The sequence below is a fragment of the Trachurus japonicus genome, chromosome 16, assembly GCF_045865225.1.
Source record: "Trachurus japonicus isolate A0001 chromosome 16, Traja_1.0".
NCBI classification, from domain to species: Eukaryota; Metazoa; Chordata; class Actinopteri; order Carangiformes; family Carangidae; genus Trachurus; species Trachurus japonicus.
Window position 1 is genome coordinate 24,092,763 of NC_140922.1, and position 20,591 is coordinate 24,113,353.

The following is a 20,591-nucleotide window of genomic DNA, read 5'->3' on the forward strand; positions in this document are numbered from 1 at the left end:
TTGCAGATTGAAAATACATGAAATTGTTTCCTGTCTTATCTGCATTCACATAATCATAGATTAATGCTGTTGTTTACCGCCGGCTCTTTAAATTATAAAAGCAAATTTATCTATTTTTTTTATCAGTTGATTACAAAGAAGATAAATGAAAACAGTTTTGAGCTGCAGCACTGTTCCTCTTTCACAAACAACAGACGGCTGCTTTACTTTTGCTTTTCTCCCAGGCTCCATCAGGGAAGAGAACGGTGTTCGCTGGCATGGCTGCCCATACTGCTCCAAGGAGTTCAAGAAGCCAAGCGACCTTGTTCGCCACATTCGCATCCACACCCACGAGAAGCCTTTCAAGTGCAAACAATGCTTCAGAGCTTTTGCTGTCAAGAGTACCCTCACTGCACATATGAAAACGCACACGGGTATCAAGGCCTTTGAGTGTCAGTGCTGTCTGAAGTGCTTCTCCACTTCTGGCAGCATGAAGGTACACATGCGACTGCATACAGGTGAGAAGCAGGTCCATTTCATGAAAGGGTTACACTTAAAACCAAAATAAAAATGAATACTTGAACGCACTTTTTTCACTTTACTGGCTTATTGCACTTGTCACATCGTACAACTGTTATGCCCACATGAAATTAATTTGCATAACTCAAACGAGATATACTTGAGCTTTCAACCTAATGTTTTCATTTTCCTAACAGCTTCTAGCAGCGCTTTGTTATATATTATAAATTATGCAGCGAATTACAAAAGCTGGACCTTTGTAAATATATCGTTGCTGCTTCGGCTAGAAGCGTCCTTTGAGTCCATGTGCTTGCAGTCATTCTGTATTTACCTCTTCGTAGAGATTCTACTTTAAAGTATCTTCGCCCTGGACATGACATGTCAGTATTGGTGTGGAGAAACAAAACTGTAACAGTTTGATTATCATGTGCATTAGTTTTTGTCCTTCTAATTGCTATGTGATAGCACTGTCTATGTTAGGTGATTAATAATGTGTTAGCTCTAAGCTAAGGGTTTTTATAAAAATGTTGTTAGCTGTATTTCTCACTAAGGCATTGTGCTTATGCAGTTTCATATCTTTGTCATTTTTCTTTGTGCTGTAGAAATATTTATTGTCTCCTGGTAACTAAAAGGCTTTGTAACCTTTTGTAGCCAAATATTGAATAAAATTGTAAGAGCTTACATTTTTGGTTTATGTGTGGTTTTCATATTATTTGCTTAGATTGGCTTAGGGATAGTAACACTTAATGATTCTGTTATCTTTTGATGTGTGTAGCCAAGCACACAAATCAGAATCAGTCGAATTCTCTAAATACTAATTCTCCAAAAGTGCTGTTTTTCCCCGCTTTCCCCAGGTCAGCGTCCGTTTCCCTGCCCTCACTGTGACAGGATCTTTCGTACGTCAGGCCACAGGAAAACACACATCGCTTCTCACTTCAAAAGCCTGCAGCAGAAGAAGCACAAATTTCCACGGAAAGCCAACAAAGCCAAAGTGTCAAAGAGTAACCTACCTCTGCCTGATATCCCGCTGCAGGAGCCCATCCTCATCACTGACTTTGGTAAGAGCACAATGTCGACAGGCTCATGGGTACTTTTCCAGATAGTAAATGTACACACACTTTCTGTCGTTGTATTGTTCACCTTCTGTCTTGCTAATCTGTCTTTGTGTGCTTCATGTGTGTTGAGTTTTCTGCACAACATGAAATGTGTCATTCACTTGCTGCTGTGTTGTTTACCAGGCCTCATTCCATCGCAGAACCCTCGTCTGGCTTTCCAGCAGTACCTGGAGGTGGTGGGCAATGACCGACCTTATAAGTGCCAGTTCTGTAGTAAAGCCTATAAGAAATCAAGCCACCTGAAACAGCATGTCAGGTAAGGCTTTCTTACAACACTGGATATTGCATAATCTAATGCTGTATGATTTTACGGCCATTACTGTATATATAGTTTTCCCTTGGTTTGCTGATATTTCACAGCTTTCTTTAATATCCATCATGTTAATTGTGACAGTTTCTGTTATAAATATAACAAAAAAGATTAGGCACTGTAGCAATTTTAGTTTGAAAAAGGCTGGACAAACCATTTATCCACACTGAATTTGTTTCTCTATCAAGCCACAGTCTTTTCTAGAATTAGTATTAACTTAAAGAGATAATAACAGAATGTTACGAGACAGAGTTGTTTTCGAGGTAAATTCATGCAAAACCACTGATGTGCGTTCCCGTTGGGGGCAGTTTTTCTGCAAAGCAGTCTCAGCATTTGCCTTCGAAAACAACTCCATCTCGTAACGTTCCGTTATTATCTCATAGCGTGGTGAATGTGCAGCTCACAACTTCTCCACAAGAGCGTTTGGAGTTGTTGGTATGTGTATTTCATGAGTTTGCTGAGGGAAACCAAGAAATCCCATTAGCCTCCGTAACGTAGATCTGAGCAGCTCGCGGCTCTGCTCCGCCGTTCTAAAAATAGCTTGCACCGACAAATAAAGGTAACGAACCTACTCCTAAAACTATAGGGATTATGGCAATGGGCCAATTTGCCAAAATGTTGAACTATCCCTTTAAAGTATCAGAGTGACATTACTGTTACAGGGTATAGTCATAGCCTCCACCCCTGCTGATCTCGGTGATGCCTTTGCTCCGCTACCAAAAGTCTTTCTCTAAAGTTTTGCCCAACAAGAAGAGAGTTTACCATTTACCATTTTACAGAAAATAGATTGTCTTTTACAGCTGGGAGATTGATGGAGTCTTCTAGAGGGCAAAGCAGCAAATCCCAGAAATCTCTTCTAAATGGTTCTTATAAACTTAGTCTCATGTCAGACAGCTACAGAGAATAGGGCTCAGCTTGGTAAATTTACTTTAGCTTTAGACTTGAGCTCATCGACAGCCAGGAGATGAGGAGGCAGAGAGGGGGACACAGGAGAGGGTGAAGGGAGAGCATATTGTAGTATATTGTAGCAGGTGGAGAGAAGAGAAGCCACTGCATCGTATTGAAAGTTGAAAAAACAAATTTCCCATTAAACAAGAATCCTCAAAACAGCTTATTATGCTCTTATCACGTAAGTGATATACAGTATCTCTGTTGAACCCTAGCATTTTCATTATGACAAACTTCCAGCATTTGTCTTCATTTCAATATTGAGAGGTTATTCTAAATGATAGTGTTGTCATCTCTGCAGCACCTTTAGCTGGTTGCCTCCTTTCCATTTGTCTTCCATGTCTGCAGATTTAGATGAATGGCTCGTAACTCAGATAGTGGATCCATATCTGCAGCTAGTGATACTTGGCCTTGATTCATTGATGGAACTGGAAACAGCAAAAACTTAAAAAATAAAAAAATAAAAACAACAACTAAACACAGGAAGTTTGATTCAAGTTGGCCAAGTCATAAATTATTATGGGAGCTCACAACACTTATTCCATTTTTCTAAGGTGATAATATTGAAATTTGCTCATATTGTTTGTTCTCATGAATATATTCGTTTTTCAATAGAAATAAATGTGTATTACATGTAATTACCTCAATTAAAACCATCAACACCATCCCTCAGCAAACTCATATTCTCATCTATTAAGTCCTATCCTGCTGCAGTGTAATTAATACTGAATACTCCTTTTATCATCGCAGATCTCATACAGGAGAACGGCCCTACAAGTGTGTGCAGTGCTGTCGAGGTTTTGCCTCCTCTGGAGTGCTTAAAGCTCACATCAGGACACACTCAGGCCTAAAAGCATACAAGTGCCTGATGTGCGACACAACATTCACCACCAGCGGCAGCCTGCGACGCCACATGACCACCCACAGTGACCTACGACCTTACATGTGCCCCTACTGCCAGAAGACTTTCAAGTCATCACCCAACTGCAGGAAGCACATGAAGACACACAGGTTTGGGCTTCGTTAGTGTGACTGGCCGTTAATGCTTAGTTAAAAAAATACAGTAACAGACAAAAAATACAAAAACACATTATAATGAGTATCATCAGTGCTTTACATCAAATTTTTGTACCAAACCAGGTATGAACTGGCCCAGCAGCTGCAGCCCCAGCCAACAGAGGACCCACTAGGAGCAGTTCCTGTGGCCCACGATATGCAGGTGGAAATAGAGAGCGACTCCCTCCAGCAGCAAACTGTCACCTCGGCAGAGCAGCAAAGCATGCTGGGACTAGGCCAGACAGAGGTTGTGAATGGAGGTCAACAAGTGACACTGGAGGCACCGCTAAGCGATCAGCCACTGGTACAAGGAGAAGGTATGAGTGGTATTCAAAAAATACCTGGATAACTTCAATTTAAATCTTTCACGTTATTAACATTTTGAAAAATTCTCATATGCAGTGTCAAATTCAGAGCAAATACAAATTGTTGACTTTTTGAGGAAGTATCACAGAAATCTCAGCTTATGGAGGGTCTGATCAGCCTCTTCTGTGCGGACCAGTTGTCATTTCACCTAAATGTGGCTAACCTTGCTATGTATGCTGGAGCTCTTCATGGATTACAGTCTATCCTGTAATCAGTGGGGGGATAGGACACCTCTCACTGAAAATATCTATGTACTTCTGATACAAACAGCCAATTCAGGGAGAATAATAGTTTTCTGTGAAGCAGTTTCCCACCAAAACGCTCTGTTCTTCATAATGAGATTTATGTTATTGCTACATCAAACTGCCTCTGTTTCAAAATACATGTTTTTATGCTCAAATTCAATAGTCTTGATCTCAGCCATTTATATTTGATGACATTTACACAGAGTATAGACCGTGCATTCAAAGGACCAGCGGAGCTGAAATTCAAAGGAGGAGACAGGTCAATAGAATCTCTTTCTCTATGTTGACAGACTCCTATGTGACCACCCAACACGCTTTGCCTCAGAATATCAGCCAATTTGAGACTCCATCACTTCCTCAGCCTGCCTTTGACCAGCAAGCTCTAACGCAAGGTACACACACACACACACACACACACACACACACACGCATGAACTGTACCCTCTCTGGAAAACGTGCATTTACATACAAATAAATTGTAGCAACTGATTTATAGTTCAACTGATAACCCTTCGGCATATTCTGTTTCAAGTTAATTTATTATGTTGCGTGCAAGTGTTGGCATCAAGCAAACACATACATAACTCACTTTAGATGAGCTTTAAGACAAAAACATCAAAACAAAACTCTTAGTAATTGAATAAACTTTCCATATCTCAGCTAAACTAGGAATAGTGCACTTGCAAATTGGTGTGAAAAAAAAACAGATTGTGTACCTTTGCCATAGCAAACACAACGGTTAATTTGGTTTGACATGTGCCGTCTGATAGAGTGTCCTGTAGCGGTGTGTCTCCATTCTTCACTCTCCACTGTGTAGCTCTTAAGCCAGCGTGCTGCTCTCAAACATATGGTTGCCTCTTTACTCCCACCAACCAACTCACCATGTTCCCATCGTGCCAACTGACTGTTGCCAGCCTGGATGCCATATTATCAGAACCGTGGATTTTGGGTGGCTGCTGTAGGCAGCATAGCAAACTGACAGCAAACATCTGTGAGGCAGATCTCTCTCTTTCATTCCCTCAGGAGGCCCGGTATCCTTTTTATCTCAGCAGAACAGACCTGGACTTTCATCACTTTAGGGACAAGGCCATATGGCCTTGAGTGTCATCAAATTTTCAAGGGTACAGACCTCTGGGCAAGAAGACTCTTGAGCATCTAATTATATTTTAACTGGCCGTGTACTGCTATCATGGATAAAAGCATTATTATGCGGTTGTCCAAAAGGTTTATGATACTGATCCTTAGAGGCTTTTTAAGGGAAAGCCTGTATTGTCTTGTTATTTATAAGACACTGTTTGCTCACCACAGTCATCTCTCAGAGAGTCTCATTGGTAAATTGCTGGAGCTCCAGGTTCACAGGTGCACATGTCATGCTTTGTTTGAGATTCACAAACTGGGTCTGCAGCAAATTTAGTCATTCTTGAACTGTCACAGAATGTATGAATACTGAGCCACCTGCAATGCCACAACATTATAAACCTTGAAAATCACAAAAGAAAACTCATGTGTGGTCTCAATTCTGCTTTCGGCCCTTTTCTTCAACACCATTTTTAATGAATCAGGCATCAACTCAATTATAGAACAGGGTTTGTTTTTCTTTTTACTTATTTTGTAATCCTGTTTGATAGGGATTCAGCTACCCCAGCAGAAAACAGCAGAAAACAAAGACACTGGACACAAAAGAATACATTTAAAACATCTAACTGGGCTTTAAACACAGCATTAACATTTTCTGACCTCCGTTATCATATGTACCTGTTTATCAAAAAGCGAGTTAATGTTTTTGCATGCTGCTACAATACAGAGCAAGTAAACAAGTGTTTCTTTTCATGCATTTGAGAAGAAGCAGATGAAAACAACAATTACCCAGATAGCAGTTTAGATCTGATAAGTGTAGCACTAGAGTTAGCTTCTTTAACAGTCACATCCCCTGCTGCAAATGACTCACTAAGACTTTACTATATAGACACACATGTTGTTACAGTGCAGTCACACTAAAGTGTCTTCTCATTGTCTCTCTTTCTATCTATTTATTTGTGGCATATGCGCCCTCCAACAGCCATTATGCTCACATTACATTCCTAGTTTAGACAGTTTGCACACAGATATTCTTTGCAATAACAGATTCAGCACTGTTGATCGTCTAACGACCATCGTCTCATAACCAGCCGGCAATTATTGTTGGCAGTCAATAGTAGCCGTGAACGATTTTGCCCAAAGTTCAGTAATTCAGTTTGAATCAGCAGACACGATCCTCCCATGGCCAAGGTTCTGTGTTGTGTTGAAGTTGGATAATCAGTTTCTTATTATTATTCTTGCTGAGACAGGAATCTGTGCTTTATTGACTCATGAACTGCATTTCTGCTGAGCTGTAGATCTACTTTAGCTGTTTTGTCCAATAATCCTCCTCTCTATCTGATGAGTGGTTTTTCAGATGAAAGTTAAATTCCCATCTGTGTAAATTCAATATTGTATTTTTAAATGTGATCATTAACTCATGAGATTGATTGTTCTCTGTCGGTTCCCCCCAGGCTTTACCATCACTGATTCAAGCTACAATCAGTCTCAGTTCTCCACTGTTCAGCAGCTGCAAGATTCCAGCACCCTGGAGTCTCAGGCATTGTCCTCCAGCTACCACCCACCCAATCTGCTCCATGTTTCCAGTGCTGAGGTGGTGAGTGGCTACTCTGTCCTCCCATTTAGAATTGATCATCCTCTTGTAATTAAAGTGAAGGCAAACGTATAGATTTCATATACTTGTTGGTTTAATTTTGTAATTGATGCCAAGAATTTGCATGATAAATGGTCAGCAAACTATGTAGGACAGCGGGTAATAATATTTTTTCGTTTGATTGATCGTTTCAATTTTTGTGGTTGTAATCAGTTTCAAGGAAAGTCCGCACACCAACAACAGCAGAGCAATAATTTATTGCTCCGGAGCTGGACTTTCCTTTTTCCTTGAGTTACTTGTGTTGTCCCGGCGTTTAGACTTAGGGATGTGCTTGCTTTTTCTATTTTTTCATGTAATCAGTTTCAAACAAATACAACAAGGGGGGGTGGTTAAAAGTATGTCCTATGTTGGCAATGCCTAATGAAGCTATCGCCGGTTTGATTCCCAACTGTGCTGATCTACACTGCGTGTCATTCCCCCAGTCTCTCTCCCCAGTTTCCTGTCTCTCTCTCATATCAATTAAAAACAAAAATGCCCCCAAAATACCTTGAAATTTTTTTTAAAAAAGGAGCCACAACAGGGGAGTTTAGCATTTTTAGGAAAAGAAATGCAGGCCAGTGTCATGTTTGTGTGTATTTGTATGAGCTAGGCAGGGGGACTGCATTTTACAAATGGACAAACTGTTCCTCAAGAAGCAGTTCTGACTTGTTACCTGATGTAAAACCACAGATTGTCCTTTGTTGACATATCTGTCTGACTAACAATCAAATGAGACACAACTTGTTAAAGGGATATTTCAACATTTTGGGAAATTCGTCTATCACCATAATCCCTATAGTCTCAGGAGTAGGTTCATTACCTTGTTTTGAGATCCGTGGGGGAGAGCGGGAGGCACACAATATTTACAAGTTTCCAAGTTGTGACCTGCACAGTCGCCACGCTATGAAATAATGACGTATAATTATGTAACATAACGACACATGAAGCAAATACTCTGAACTATTTGCTTTTGAAATCACTCCGCCCTGCAGCCGTTTCTGAAATGTAGTTTCGGTTACGCATTTGCCTCAAAAACAACTCTATCTCATAATGTTCCATTATTGTTTCATAGCGTGGTGAATGCGCAGGTCACAACTTGTGCACAAGAGCGTTTTGGAGTTGTTGTGTATTTAGTTTGATGAGGGAAATGTGGAAATACAGTGCTCGTCCGTCTCTCCTCCACCGATCTCAAAACAGCATGCACCGACAGCTAAAGGTAATGAACCTATTGCTGTGACGATAGGGATTATGGCAATAGGCAAATTTGCCAAAATGTTGAAATATCCCTTTAATTGTTGAGCCTCAGAGCTGCTGGTAGGTGTATATCTGAATACATGTGGAGAGCCAGACTAGCTTCATACATATTAGACAGACAGATGAAAGGAATCGTTGCTCTCATAACAAAATGTCAAACTATTCATTTAAAGAGTTTTCAGCATCAAGCTTGGAACATACACAACAACAACACAGAATAATATTCTTGTAAATATATTTCTGTCTGTAGTAAAGTGATGGTGTTTTATCTTTGTTGATTCAGACAAATGGGCTTCTTCAGCAGACCAGTCAGAACGAGCTTCAGCTGACGGAGACACAGGACTACCAGGACAGCAGTGAGGACAACACCAAGAGAGCCTACAGGTTTACTTCTGTCTTATTGTCTGTCTGTGTGTGTGTTTATGTTTGTGTGTACATGCTGGCACTCGCTTCTCTTTGCCTTTCAAATTCCAACCCTCTGTAAAAACACCAGTAGCTCTAATGACAGACCTACACACTTCCACAGCCTTTTTCCCCTCCTCAAAGCCAATTTCTGCCTTTCTCCTTGAAAGATCCTCTCACAGTTCTGTCAGAATAGATGGAGGGCATTAGTGAACTGCGATCCTTAAATCCCCTCACCAGTTTGCAGCTGTTAACTCCAGCGTTGCGGCTCGGCCATCCTAGGACATTTAGCGACTCTTCCAAACCCCCCCCCCCATCCCGTTGTCTTGGCCGAGTGATTCCTGAAAAGTGAATCTTGGCCCATTTTCACAGTTTATACTCTGTTCATTGCCGCCTCAATCCTCACCACTCATCGCGACTCCTTCCACTGGGATCTAGCCATGGCTGCACTCCTCTGTATATGTGGTATTAACCATGCTATGAGCAAAACTGGGTTTTTACTTGGCATTCAGGCTCAGAGAGTGCAATTCTTGCCCCCATCCAACCAGAAATCCTGCTCTTAAAGTACTCTGAGAGCAGTTTGGCAAACTCTCGCTAACTCAGGAGTGGCCGCTGTCTATATTCATTCCACCTTTTAGGCTTGATTGCGCCGCAGCACTCAGGCCTGATGAGCCGTGGTGCTGAAGGGCCGGTTTTCTGCCTGACACATTCTCCCATCTCGGGGCCAGAACTTCTGTCAGTCTCCTCTTTGTCTGTTCTCAGGTTCACCTTGTTGAATGGAGCTCTGCTTTTTCCAGTTTATTGGCACTGGTTTGTCACATTACATCTCAATTGGCTAATGAGAGTTAGCTGATTCAGTGTCACAGTGAGTTTAAACTGGAATGAATGAACAGAGGTTTTGCTCAGATGTTTTCTTACAGTTCTGACACCTCTTTGTGACTACTCTGCTCCGTGCTCATTTAAATCTTGTTTGTCAGTTTGCTGGCTTTTTAGTTTCCCCAATACACACTGTTTTCATCATGTTTGTGTTATTTATAGTATCCAAACACATCTTAAAGTAGATTAATGATACACACCATCATAAACGCTGAGCCTGGGGAAGTGGATGCGATTGTTTACAGCTGACTGCCTTTATTACTTTACCTGCCTTTGTTATCAGCAGCTTTCATTTCAGCCACTTCCCCAGATAATGCAAACCATTTAGAGACTTACCCCAGAGATCTGTTGTTTACTCAGGTATATCAGTCCTCATTGTGTTGTAATCACTTCTCCATCTATTCAGCCGGCCAACCAAGACCTTTTTAGAATATGGCACACACCTTTGTAGAATTTAGAAACAGGATCTGCAGAGCAAAAATAAGCCATATTCAGTACATTTTTTAAAGAATTTATTTTCATTCTTTCTGGGGATTCGAGTTGAATAAAAAAAAGAAAAAAGATCTCATGTATTCATCCCTAGGTAGACATTTCCCTTCTGGACTCTGACAAGATGAAACATTAGAGAGAAACAGGCAAAAAAAAAAAAAAAAAAATAGGTTCAATATTTCCACATGTTATCGTTCCTGACATCAGTTTAATATTAATGCAGGTGTAGTGAGGATAGGATGGTAAACATGGAGCTTCTTTCGCCTTGTGGAAACTTTTTCAATGAAAGTTCACTGTGGTAAGAAAAGAAACACGTATACCTACACTCACTCACTGGAACAGCATGGAGTGTGTGTCTTTGATGTGCCTCGGGGTTATGAGGTCCAGATGATGGTTTCATGGCAGCAGTTACATCACTCAGCCGGAGCAGCACAGAGCCCGTCCATCTCTGTTTAAAAAGTGAGCTGCCCTCATAGAACATTATACCAAATAACTAGCAATGTGTTTTTATTGTTACTGGCAGCTAGAGAGAAAAAAATCAAATCAATATGTCTTCCTTACAACCACCCGTTCCCTTTAAACAGAAGCAGTTCTCCTCAATACACCTGGCTGCACCTAGTTTTTTTAGGTACTTTAGGGAGGTAGATTGTTTCAGGCATCCCAGAGACAGCAACAGTTCTTCTTTAGGTACAGTATGTCTTCTATCTCTTCATGTAATCCCAGCCTCGGGGTCAGTTTGACATTTTGGGAAATACATTTATTTGCTCAATCACCAAGAGCTAAATAAGAAGATCGATACCACTCCCATGTCAATAGGCTAAATATGAAGTTACTGCCAGTGCCAGCAGCTGGTTCGGTTAGAACAAAGATTGAGTGGAGGGGAAAGCAACACAGCTCGGACAGCATCTGTGTCTTTCTCCCAGCATCCCAGCATCTCTAAAGCACCAACAAGTACCACAGTATATCTTTTATTTTTAACCCATACAAGCAAGTAAGCATAAAGCTGACACATTGTGGTTTTATAAGTGCTGCACCAGAGTCCTCCGCAACCACACTGTAATGACAGGCCTCCAGGAAGTCACTTCCCCCGGCTAAGAAATAGAGCAGCAAATATCCACCCACATCCCACAAGTCGCAACTATCTTCACCAACTCGCTATGACAAGACAGTGTTTTCAGAATGTCTCCAAATGTCGCACAGCATAACTAACAGCTGCCCACACGGTATCTGCCTGTGAAGCAAGCAAATAAACAAACAAAAACCTTTATTTCACCTGCCAGATGCTTTGGGGACAGCGGACACTTGGCTGTCAGCTAGGGCTCATCGTCTCTGCTGAATGGTGCAGAGGAAGTGGCAATAAGTTACTAATTTTGGGTTTTTGATGGCGGTTATGATAAGTCATGTCTGTTGTTGTGCCCATTTGCGGAGTCATTTAGCATCCCCCTGGGTTGCGTTGACAAAGAGGCAGATCAGATTCTGGAAGAGTTTGAAAGAAATAATGGTTTTGGTTCAATGGCTTTTGGTTTAGAAAGTGCTGCATTATCCATAGAGACTGCAGGGTTATTTGAATATTACCAACGAAATGTGTACTCAGAGATTGAATAAATGCACATATAATTATGCCATGTTAATTTTTGGAAGCTTCTAATATTCAGATCACAGACTTAGTCCCTGTTCTAGTAAAAACAAACTGTCCATCATCAGCCTTTTTTACTACAGCATGTGACTGTAAACAGTTGTGCATCAAATCAGTGCGCTTGGTATTTCTCTGTGGTAAAAAAAAAAATCAGCCGCTGATTCATCTTTTTCCTCTTCAGGTGCAACTGGTGCAATAAAGGCTTCAAAAAGTCGAGCCATCTGAAGCAGCACGTGCGCTCCCACACCGGGGAGAAACCATACAGATGTCACCTCTGTGGGCGAGCCTTCGTGTCAGCCGGAGTCCTGAAGTCCCACCTCAACACACACACAGGTGAGCTTGCTTCATAGAGGTGCTGATCTCTCAAATCAATCTCTTAAATGTCCTTCCTTTCTAAATTAATCAAACTTTCCACATTCAAACCTTTTAAATGTCATGAGTCCTTTTAAATGTATCACCCCCTTTGTATTTAAATCGAAATACCTGATGAATTTCCAGCTGTCACATTGTGGTGGAAAATAATGGATTACCTTATCTCCTCAAGCCCGGTCCTGTATTTCATTCACAACAAAGTGAAAAAATAGTTTTTATTATGATGTGATGAATTGGATCTGGGAAATTGTGGAAAAAAAGAGAATACCCTCTGACTCCATGAAGAGAAAGAAGGATCATGATCATAATTAAGTTTTTAACTAAATGTTTAAATGGCTAAACCTATTAGAAGTTTTAGTTTTGTATTTAGATACAGACAATGCCACATTCATATGAAAGTTTACTTTTTTTAGGACTTCAGTCAAAAAATATGACAAATTAAAGTCTTCTGGTTTTATAATGTGACTTTTTTTGTTGTTCTTAAATTAAACTTCCTGTGATGAAATGAATTTATTTTAAAAAATACAACTTCCTCACGCCTTTCTCTCTGATCTCCCACTAACAGGAGTGAAACCCTTTAAGTGTAGTGTTTGCGACGCCTCATTCACCACTAATGGCAGCCTGAACCGCCACATGATCATCCACATCAAATCTTTCAAATGCTCCATGTGTGACGAGAGCTTCAGGACCAGCCTGCTGTGCAAAAAGCATATGAAGAAGGAGCACGCTGTGGAGGAACAAAGTAAAGATGCCTAGATATCATCTGACTGACAGTTACATGACTGAGTTGCACACTGACTAATTACAATACTGCTATATCTCTGTAGTCAGAAAGAACTCTAAAAGGATTTCTAGGAAATGAGACTGTGAACATGAAGACTTGCATGTAGTGGAAAAACAGTTTGTTTGTTTTTTTAACTCAACTGTTTTGAGTTAAGGTTTCAATTGATGTTTGTATGGAAATAATTTTCAGTTGTGAAGAAAAAACTGTTTTGTTTTTTTTCCCCAAGTTGAAAATGTATCAGTTTGGATGCATCTTTGTCTCAGTTTGAGCTGCCTACCCTGGCAAATGATGATAACAGAGCCCTGCTTTCTCAGTTATAGGTCTGGACAGTCAAGATGTTGATGAAGAGGACGAAGAGGAGGAAGGCGAGCAGAAGTTATCAAAGAGGAGGGGCTTGGAAATCATCACTTTCACGGAGGAGCAGACAGCCGAGCTGGCAAAGGATCCTGGCGAGGAGGCCTCGGTGTCGGAGCGGATCCTCGCCCAGTCAGCAGCTGAGAGGGATCGGATCAGCGAGATCAAAGACAAGGCCGTGGAGCTGGAGACAGAACCCAAGTTTGCAAACTGTTGCAACTTCTGCCCCAAGAGCTTCAAGAAGCCCAGTGACCTTGTCAGGTAATACAGTAATAACATCAATGACATTTACAGTTTAAGACAATCAAGTCAGATTGCCATAGTCTCTTGTGAGACTCTACACATGTAAAGAAAATATTTCCATCTTATCTCTTTGAGGGAAGTTGTGGGGTATATTCTCATAACTGCTGCCAGCTTGTGTAGATAGCTGCTGATTTATTCTCTCAAGTGCTCCTATCATTATTGCCCTGCCAGAGTCAGAGAAAGAGTCGGAGTCAATCAAAAACTATTAAAATGACAGTGAAGGCAGAGATGTTTCACAGTCGGCAGTCGCCCTCTCTGACAGATGAGGGTACTCTATGTGAATTGTTCAGTCTCAAAGCACAAATCTGAAATGAATTATGACTCAGACTTTTGGAAAAAATTAATATTAATGGACCGTTTCTATCTGACATCCACAGCGTGTCTGTGTAAATGCAGCCTAGAGTGACAGTAGCTCAGGTGTAATCAATTAAAATTCAAAGAGGTCCAGTCAGACAGAAGTTCCTGAAGCAAAACGCTCTAATAAGACATATTAGAACTGAGAGAGCTTTTGAGAAAATGTTCATCTTAAAAAGAAGTACTTACTTTTAGAAACGGTGGAACAACAAACAGATTTAACACTTCCATCACATCATATATGCCACTTCCACACTTATTTTCCCCTGGGCATGTATACAACTCACTGACTCCAGTCACACTGGCTGAGTAGCATCAATTACAATTGATTGTAATTGATCTGTAAATGATTTGCTGGACTGCTCAACTAGCAGTGTAAAGGCAAGAAAACCTGCTCCGGTTAAACTGTTCTCAATAATTCATTTATTTGTTTGGTTAGATTGGTAACTAGTCAAAATACAGTCAAGGTTTCTCACATGTTTAAAGTAATGAATGCAATTTAATAACAAATAACACGTAGGGGAAAAAACAATCATGACTGTCTGCCAGGAAAACACTGTCACTCTATGTGTTTCTCATAATGTGATTTGAGAAAATGATTTACTGGGGATTTGTGAAAAGAAAATTCATAAATTGAGCAGAACCTTGTGGCTTTTACTTTCTTTGCCTAAACAGCTCAGAACAGAAGACTTGATTGTGTTTTCGGCTCATAGGATTTGTTTTAATGACAGTTCAGCACGTAGAAAGTTAAATCTTTATACATTGCAGTGATGCAAGTACATAAATCATTGAATGTGTCCAAACAACGCTAAACACAGACAGTATCCCCCTGCAGATTTTGCTCTTTGACCATGTCTGAGTGCTTACTTGTGAAGTGCTGTAGTGGAAAACACATCTTTGAGTGGGGATTCTAGTATTTTTTAACCTGAGTCTCCATCATGCATTAGAAAATATCGCTTCAAACAGCACGTGTGGAGGCATGTGGTTTCATTTAAATATAATGTGCAGTCCCACTGAAGGAATCGACTTGTTTAAAAGGTTATTAGAAGCAAAAAAACAGCACATTGGTTCAGGATGCTCACAGACTGAGGTTTTATGTAAAGTTATGGCTTCAGCAACTGTTTTATGTTTGCTCACGACAGCCTCGAAATAAACAGCAGAAATATGGTGCCACAAAGAGTCAGTTTGAGCAGAGATGCAGCCATCTTTTCTTTTACTTCTACATAAATTAAATTTAGTTTTTCTCCAATAGTAGCATGGTGAGAGTTTGTATCCAGTTTAATAAAACACATTTACAGAAAGCACATCACGGTTAGGAGGTCATCCAATTTTCTCTCATTATGCAGAAGCAAGTATGTGTCAGACATCTTAATTAAACATCAATACTGTGAAAATTACAGCAGTTGGTTAATAATGCATAGGGTCACATTTCCAGAGTATCTCTTCATAACACTCAGAAAATAGCTTTGGTAGAGTGTGAGAACATTGATGTGAAGGAATTAGAATTATTGTAGCGATAGAAATCTGTGTCTCTCTCTCCATCTCCATGCTCTTGAGCCTGTGAAGTTTTGAACCAGTTGTGACCTATCAGTAAACCACATTTAGCATTTGAGTTTTTTATATTTATAGTCAGACTGCATATGCCAGTTTTTTTTTGGAAGCTCATTTACCAACAGCACTAGGAACTAAAGGCATGAAATGGAAGAGAGCTCTTGGATGATAACCAGTAAACACTGGCGCGGCTGTATCTTGTGCTGTCTGTTTTCATTATGTCACTCATCTCTCTTTTTTTCCCATGCTAACAAATTTAAGTTGCACTCATCTGCTGCACCCCCTGTATCGAATCCTGACTCAGGTGGTCCCTTTGCTGCATGTCATTCCCCCTCTCTCTGCCTCCCATTTCCTGTCTCTCTCTTGACTATACTATCAATTAAAAGCGGAAAAAAACACAAACACAAACAAACCCTTTTGATACATCTTTGTGCTCTTTTAAATTCACCTGTGTCAATTTACTTCAATCTCCAGGCACATCAGGATCCATACGGGGGAAAGGCCGTACAAGTGCGATGAATGTGGGAAGAGTTTTACAGTGAAATCCACCCTGGACTGCCATGTGAAGACACACACGGGTTAGTGCTTTACCACAAGAATTACTGAGGAACCTTTAGATAACCTTAAGGAAGATTTTTTTCTTAACATTCTAGAAAAGCTGATGCAACTGTGGTTTCTGGGCAGTAGACACAGGCAAGAATGTGAACTGCATGAACAGATTTTAGAGCACCTATTTAATGATCATTTTTATTCTCCTTTATCCACTGACTATTTTTATCTGTTGTTTTTATTTTTCCATGTTTTACTTATTTATTGTTTAAATTAATTGCACTGATCTCCAAACGGTGGAGTTTTTATGTGTTTTATGTGACTCAAGTCAAGCTTTATTTATGTAGCACCTTTAGCCAAGGTGCTTTACAATTAAAAACAAATACAATTACAGTTAAATACATCAGATAAAAGGACAATAAAATAAACATAAAATGTAAGAAACAATAAGAACTGTCATGAAAAACAATCAGTCAGTTAGGAGTGTTAAAAGCCAGGGAGAAGAGGTGGGTTTTGAGCAGGGATTTAACATTTTCTAAATTTGGAGCTGTTTTAATGCAGAATGGCAAATTGTTCCAAAGTTTTGGAGCAGCAACATAAGAATGACAGTAGCCAGTTAATTTAGTCCACTGACCAACCACGGCTGCAGAAATCAAATTCATGACTCTTAATGACTTCTTCGTCTTAACCCATCAAGTTAACTGATAAACTCAACCCCTTGGGCTTGTTCTCCTTCTTGGTGCTGCCATCTGTGCACAAAAAGCGATTTCAGTCCAGCTCTCATCTGTGGTTCCCTGATAGTGGAACAAGTTAGCGAACACTATCAGAGCAGTGTCCCTCTCTGCCATCAAGGGTTCATTAAGATGCATCTCTGCAGAGGTCGCTTCCTGTTCTAACACCCTAACATGTCTAACTAGCACTTATTTTCAGTGCTCTTCTCCTCACACTTATTAAATAGATGTAGCACTTAGTATTTACACCAACTGCGCTGAAGCTTTACCGATGTCCCTTGGGTACAGAAAAAGCAAGTGTAAAAATGGCACATTGCTGTTTTGTACAAAGCCCGGCACATAACCACTCTTGGAATCACATTGTGTTGTTGTTTTTTTCATTTTGTCTAATGTTTAAATAGTTAAAGAAGGGAGAGAGAACAGAGCCCGACTAGCTGTTTCCCCTGCTAACCAGCTCTGGCCTGCTCAATGTATGTACTCATCTGTCAGCACCAAAGCAAATAAGGACACTTCCCGTACTACTTCCCATATTTGGTGTGTTCCTTAAACAGGAGTGTAAATCAGTATGTGTTTTAACAGTTAACATGTACACGGTGTTATATAACAGTTTCTCTCTCAACCACATTGAGACCTTTCTAACTACTTTAGAGGAATTGGAAGTGAAGTTAAATAATAGCTTCCTGGGCTGATTGCAGACTCTTCAGGGCTGTCCTTGTCATTTCAAAGCTGTTATACATTTGCAACAACCAGGACAGTTACATCACAGCTTACGTAACCCATGAAACATGAAGGAAAGAGAGGACTTTTTGACTGCACGCAGACACCGAGCTGCTACATTCTGGAGTAGTGATAGAGCTATAAGTTATATTCGTCCGACTGCACCTGACATTATTACTTGTCTTTGCAGGTCAGAAACTGTTCAGCTGTCACATGTGCAACACCTCCTTCTCGACAAAGGGCAGCTTGAAGGTGCACATGCGCCTGCACACCGGCTCCAAGCCCTTCAAGTGTCCCTTCTGTGAACTCCGCTTCAGAACATCAGGACATCGTAAAACACACATCCAGTGCCACTTCAGGCCCAGCAGCGACAGCCGCAAGTCCAAGCGATCCGCCTCATCTGCTGGGCAGAGCGGTCAGGGTCAAGACCCAGGGACTGGGCAGACTGTGGCCCAGGGCCAGGGGCAGCAGCCGGCTACGTCAGACGCTCTTCAATCTGTGGGTCTGTTGCAAACATCCAACTCTGATCCCAGCATTTACCTCCCAACAAACCAAGTCCTGACTGGGCAGTTTGACCAGAACCTTCTGCAACAAGGACTGGTTGGACAGGCCATCCTGCCTGCCTCCATGTCAGGTAGGCATCGTGGATGGGTCGTCACACACACAAGCAACACACAGAGAAAGAAAATACATCATGCAGAGCAGTATAAGATGAATTTGCATATTTTGCTTTATGTATAGCAGTATAGCAACAAGTTGATTTACAGTAGTTTAGTTTATTAAGATCCTCGTTAGCAAAGCAGCAGCTATTCTTCCTGGGGTCTTTTCATTTTCATGAGTGACTTTACATACCAGATATAAAAGACACATACTTAATACATACAAAATGAAAATACATATAAAGGACACATACTTAATATATACAAATACACACAGAACACCCGAGACGAACACTAAGCATCAGAATTACAAGCTCCTACATTCAATCATCACAAAACATTTACTGTATATCCTGTCACACAAAGATGCCATGACCCAACACTCAGAACAGGTATTTACAAATTACCTGTTTGCAATAGCCTACCTATCTTTTCCATAGATCAGAATACACATACATAGTTATTATTTAAATCGGAACCACCTTATATATGATAATTTAATATATAATAAACCTAACCCTATGATCAGAGGTTTGTTTTGATATAGAGCTTTGATGAAACCACAGTCACAATGTATCTAAAACAGTAAAACTGAGGCACAAAGATGTTTATGAACCCAAAGATGCCCTGCGGGATGTCATGGACACCCCGCCAACAAACACATTTTATTTTTTCCTTTGGTGCTAACGCCGTGTGTAACGTCAGTCTGATGATTCATGCGCTCTAGTTTGTGAGTGCAGCTGAAACACTGCAGGGATCATCATTCCCAGTGTCAGTCATTCGGTTGGTATTCAGTTGGCAGCATCGGCGCTGTTTCTCAGGACAAGATGAATTGCATGCCCATCCCTGATGAGGCCCGTGCCAGGAGAGAGGAGGCTGCCTCATCACCCCCAAGACACCTTCTGTGTACTCTCTCTGCTCCAATCACAAAATACCACTTGATTCGTTTTATATGATAAATCTGCTTTTGTTTGGAACCACATAAGAGCCTCCAAACATTCATTTATGATGCCTGAAAGCTGCTTAGCCACAATTCTTTCATGCTTCAATGGCTGTGCATTGAATATTTCAGTGTGCAAGCTGGGTTCGTGAATTGTATAAATATTTAAAATGAACTTCAGAAATCTGGCTTAAGATTCTTCATCTATTTGATAGAAAGTTTATGTAGCATGCACTAGAAAAGTTGTTTTATCCATGTTTATTTAGATCCACTCCCCATCTTGGGCCTACAAATTGTTCTAGATCTACAGTAGACAACTTTGTGTTGGATGTTAGAGAGCAGCACTATGTTCATACTTTCCTCAAAACACTCCAGATTGGTCAAGGTTAATGTGTCAACTTAAGTCTAACTGCCCAGTGCAGCCATGAAATTGCTTTCTCCACACTGTTGCTGGGGCATGACACTTGGCAAAAAAATGTTTTCCAGTCATGGCCTTCAGGTCTCAGACTCACCACTCACAAAATCTCTTACACCTCAGTCACTCTGTCTGTTTTTATATTTTTTTTGAGTGAAGTGTTCAGTTTCTCCTCTCCTTTCATCTCCTGGGGACAAAACTGAATACATCTCTAGATTCTCGTTGTTGTTTTCTCTGGGGTTTTTTGTTGTTGTTGGATCTTATTGTTGTTCAGTACCTCTGGGATTTCATTGCTTCAGCAGTAACAATCATAGTGAAAATCTGGCCTTTGGCATGAAATATATAATTGTGTCTACCTCTGGGGTCCTGTCTAATTTCTAACAGTTTCAGGCAAAGTCAATTTTTAATAAAGGCTGTTATTTCATTACCTGCTGTAAGCTGCTTATCAAGAGCAGTAATCTTGTTTTTTATTAAATCTTAAAAATGTCATATTATTATGTAAAGATTACAATCATGAATACTTGATTGAGCTGATCAGTGGGTTGTTCATAAATTGTGGTCATATTTTGATTTATGTTAAGGCTAAGGTTACCGTAATTAGTTGAGCATCAAGTAGAAAATGTGAAATATTTAAATATGTCCTTGTGTGTATTTCTGTGTGTTTTGCAGCTGCAGGAGACCTGACTGTGTCTCTGCCAGATGGCCTGACCACACTGGATGGCATCCACCTGCAGCTGACGCCCGCCAACCTGGTGTGCCCCAATGTCCAGATCTCTGGCATTGACACCAGCAACATCAACAACATCACGCTACAGGTTACACACACACCTCCTACTGAGCCTTGTGGGGTTTTTTTTTACATGTGTGTCGCCATCTTGACCTTGAATTGTGAGAGAGTAAGGCTGAATAATTTGAGCCTTTTCTGTCTGTCATGATTCAAGTTTAAGTTTGTCGATA

At 40.6% G+C, this 20,591-nt stretch overlaps 1 protein-coding gene across 2 annotated transcripts in view; it reads left to right on the top strand.

The window, feature by feature from the left end:
• Positions 1 to 20,591, top strand: part of LOC146972461 (zinc finger protein 236) — a 55,916-nt gene that overhangs the window by 17,261 nt on the left and 18,064 nt on the right. For both annotated transcript variants that reach the window (XM_085802681.1, XM_085802680.1), the window contains exons 10-23: positions 225 to 497; positions 1,353 to 1,556; positions 1,737 to 1,869; positions 3,622 to 3,882; positions 4,012 to 4,244; positions 4,829 to 4,930; positions 7,070 to 7,212; positions 8,786 to 8,886; positions 12,087 to 12,238; positions 12,843 to 13,019; positions 13,376 to 13,676; positions 16,098 to 16,201; positions 17,811 to 18,254; positions 20,304 to 20,449. In XM_085802681.1, the coding sequence (XP_085658807.1) occupies positions 225 to 497; positions 1,353 to 1,556; positions 1,737 to 1,869; positions 3,622 to 3,882; positions 4,012 to 4,244; positions 4,829 to 4,930; positions 7,070 to 7,212; positions 8,786 to 8,886; positions 12,087 to 12,238; positions 12,843 to 13,019; positions 13,376 to 13,676; positions 16,098 to 16,201; positions 17,811 to 18,254; positions 20,304 to 20,449 (2,774 nt within the window). The remainder of the gene's footprint in view (positions 1 to 224; positions 498 to 1,352; positions 1,557 to 1,736; positions 1,870 to 3,621; positions 3,883 to 4,011; positions 4,245 to 4,828; positions 4,931 to 7,069; positions 7,213 to 8,785; positions 8,887 to 12,086; positions 12,239 to 12,842; positions 13,020 to 13,375; positions 13,677 to 16,097; positions 16,202 to 17,810; positions 18,255 to 20,303; positions 20,450 to 20,591) is intronic.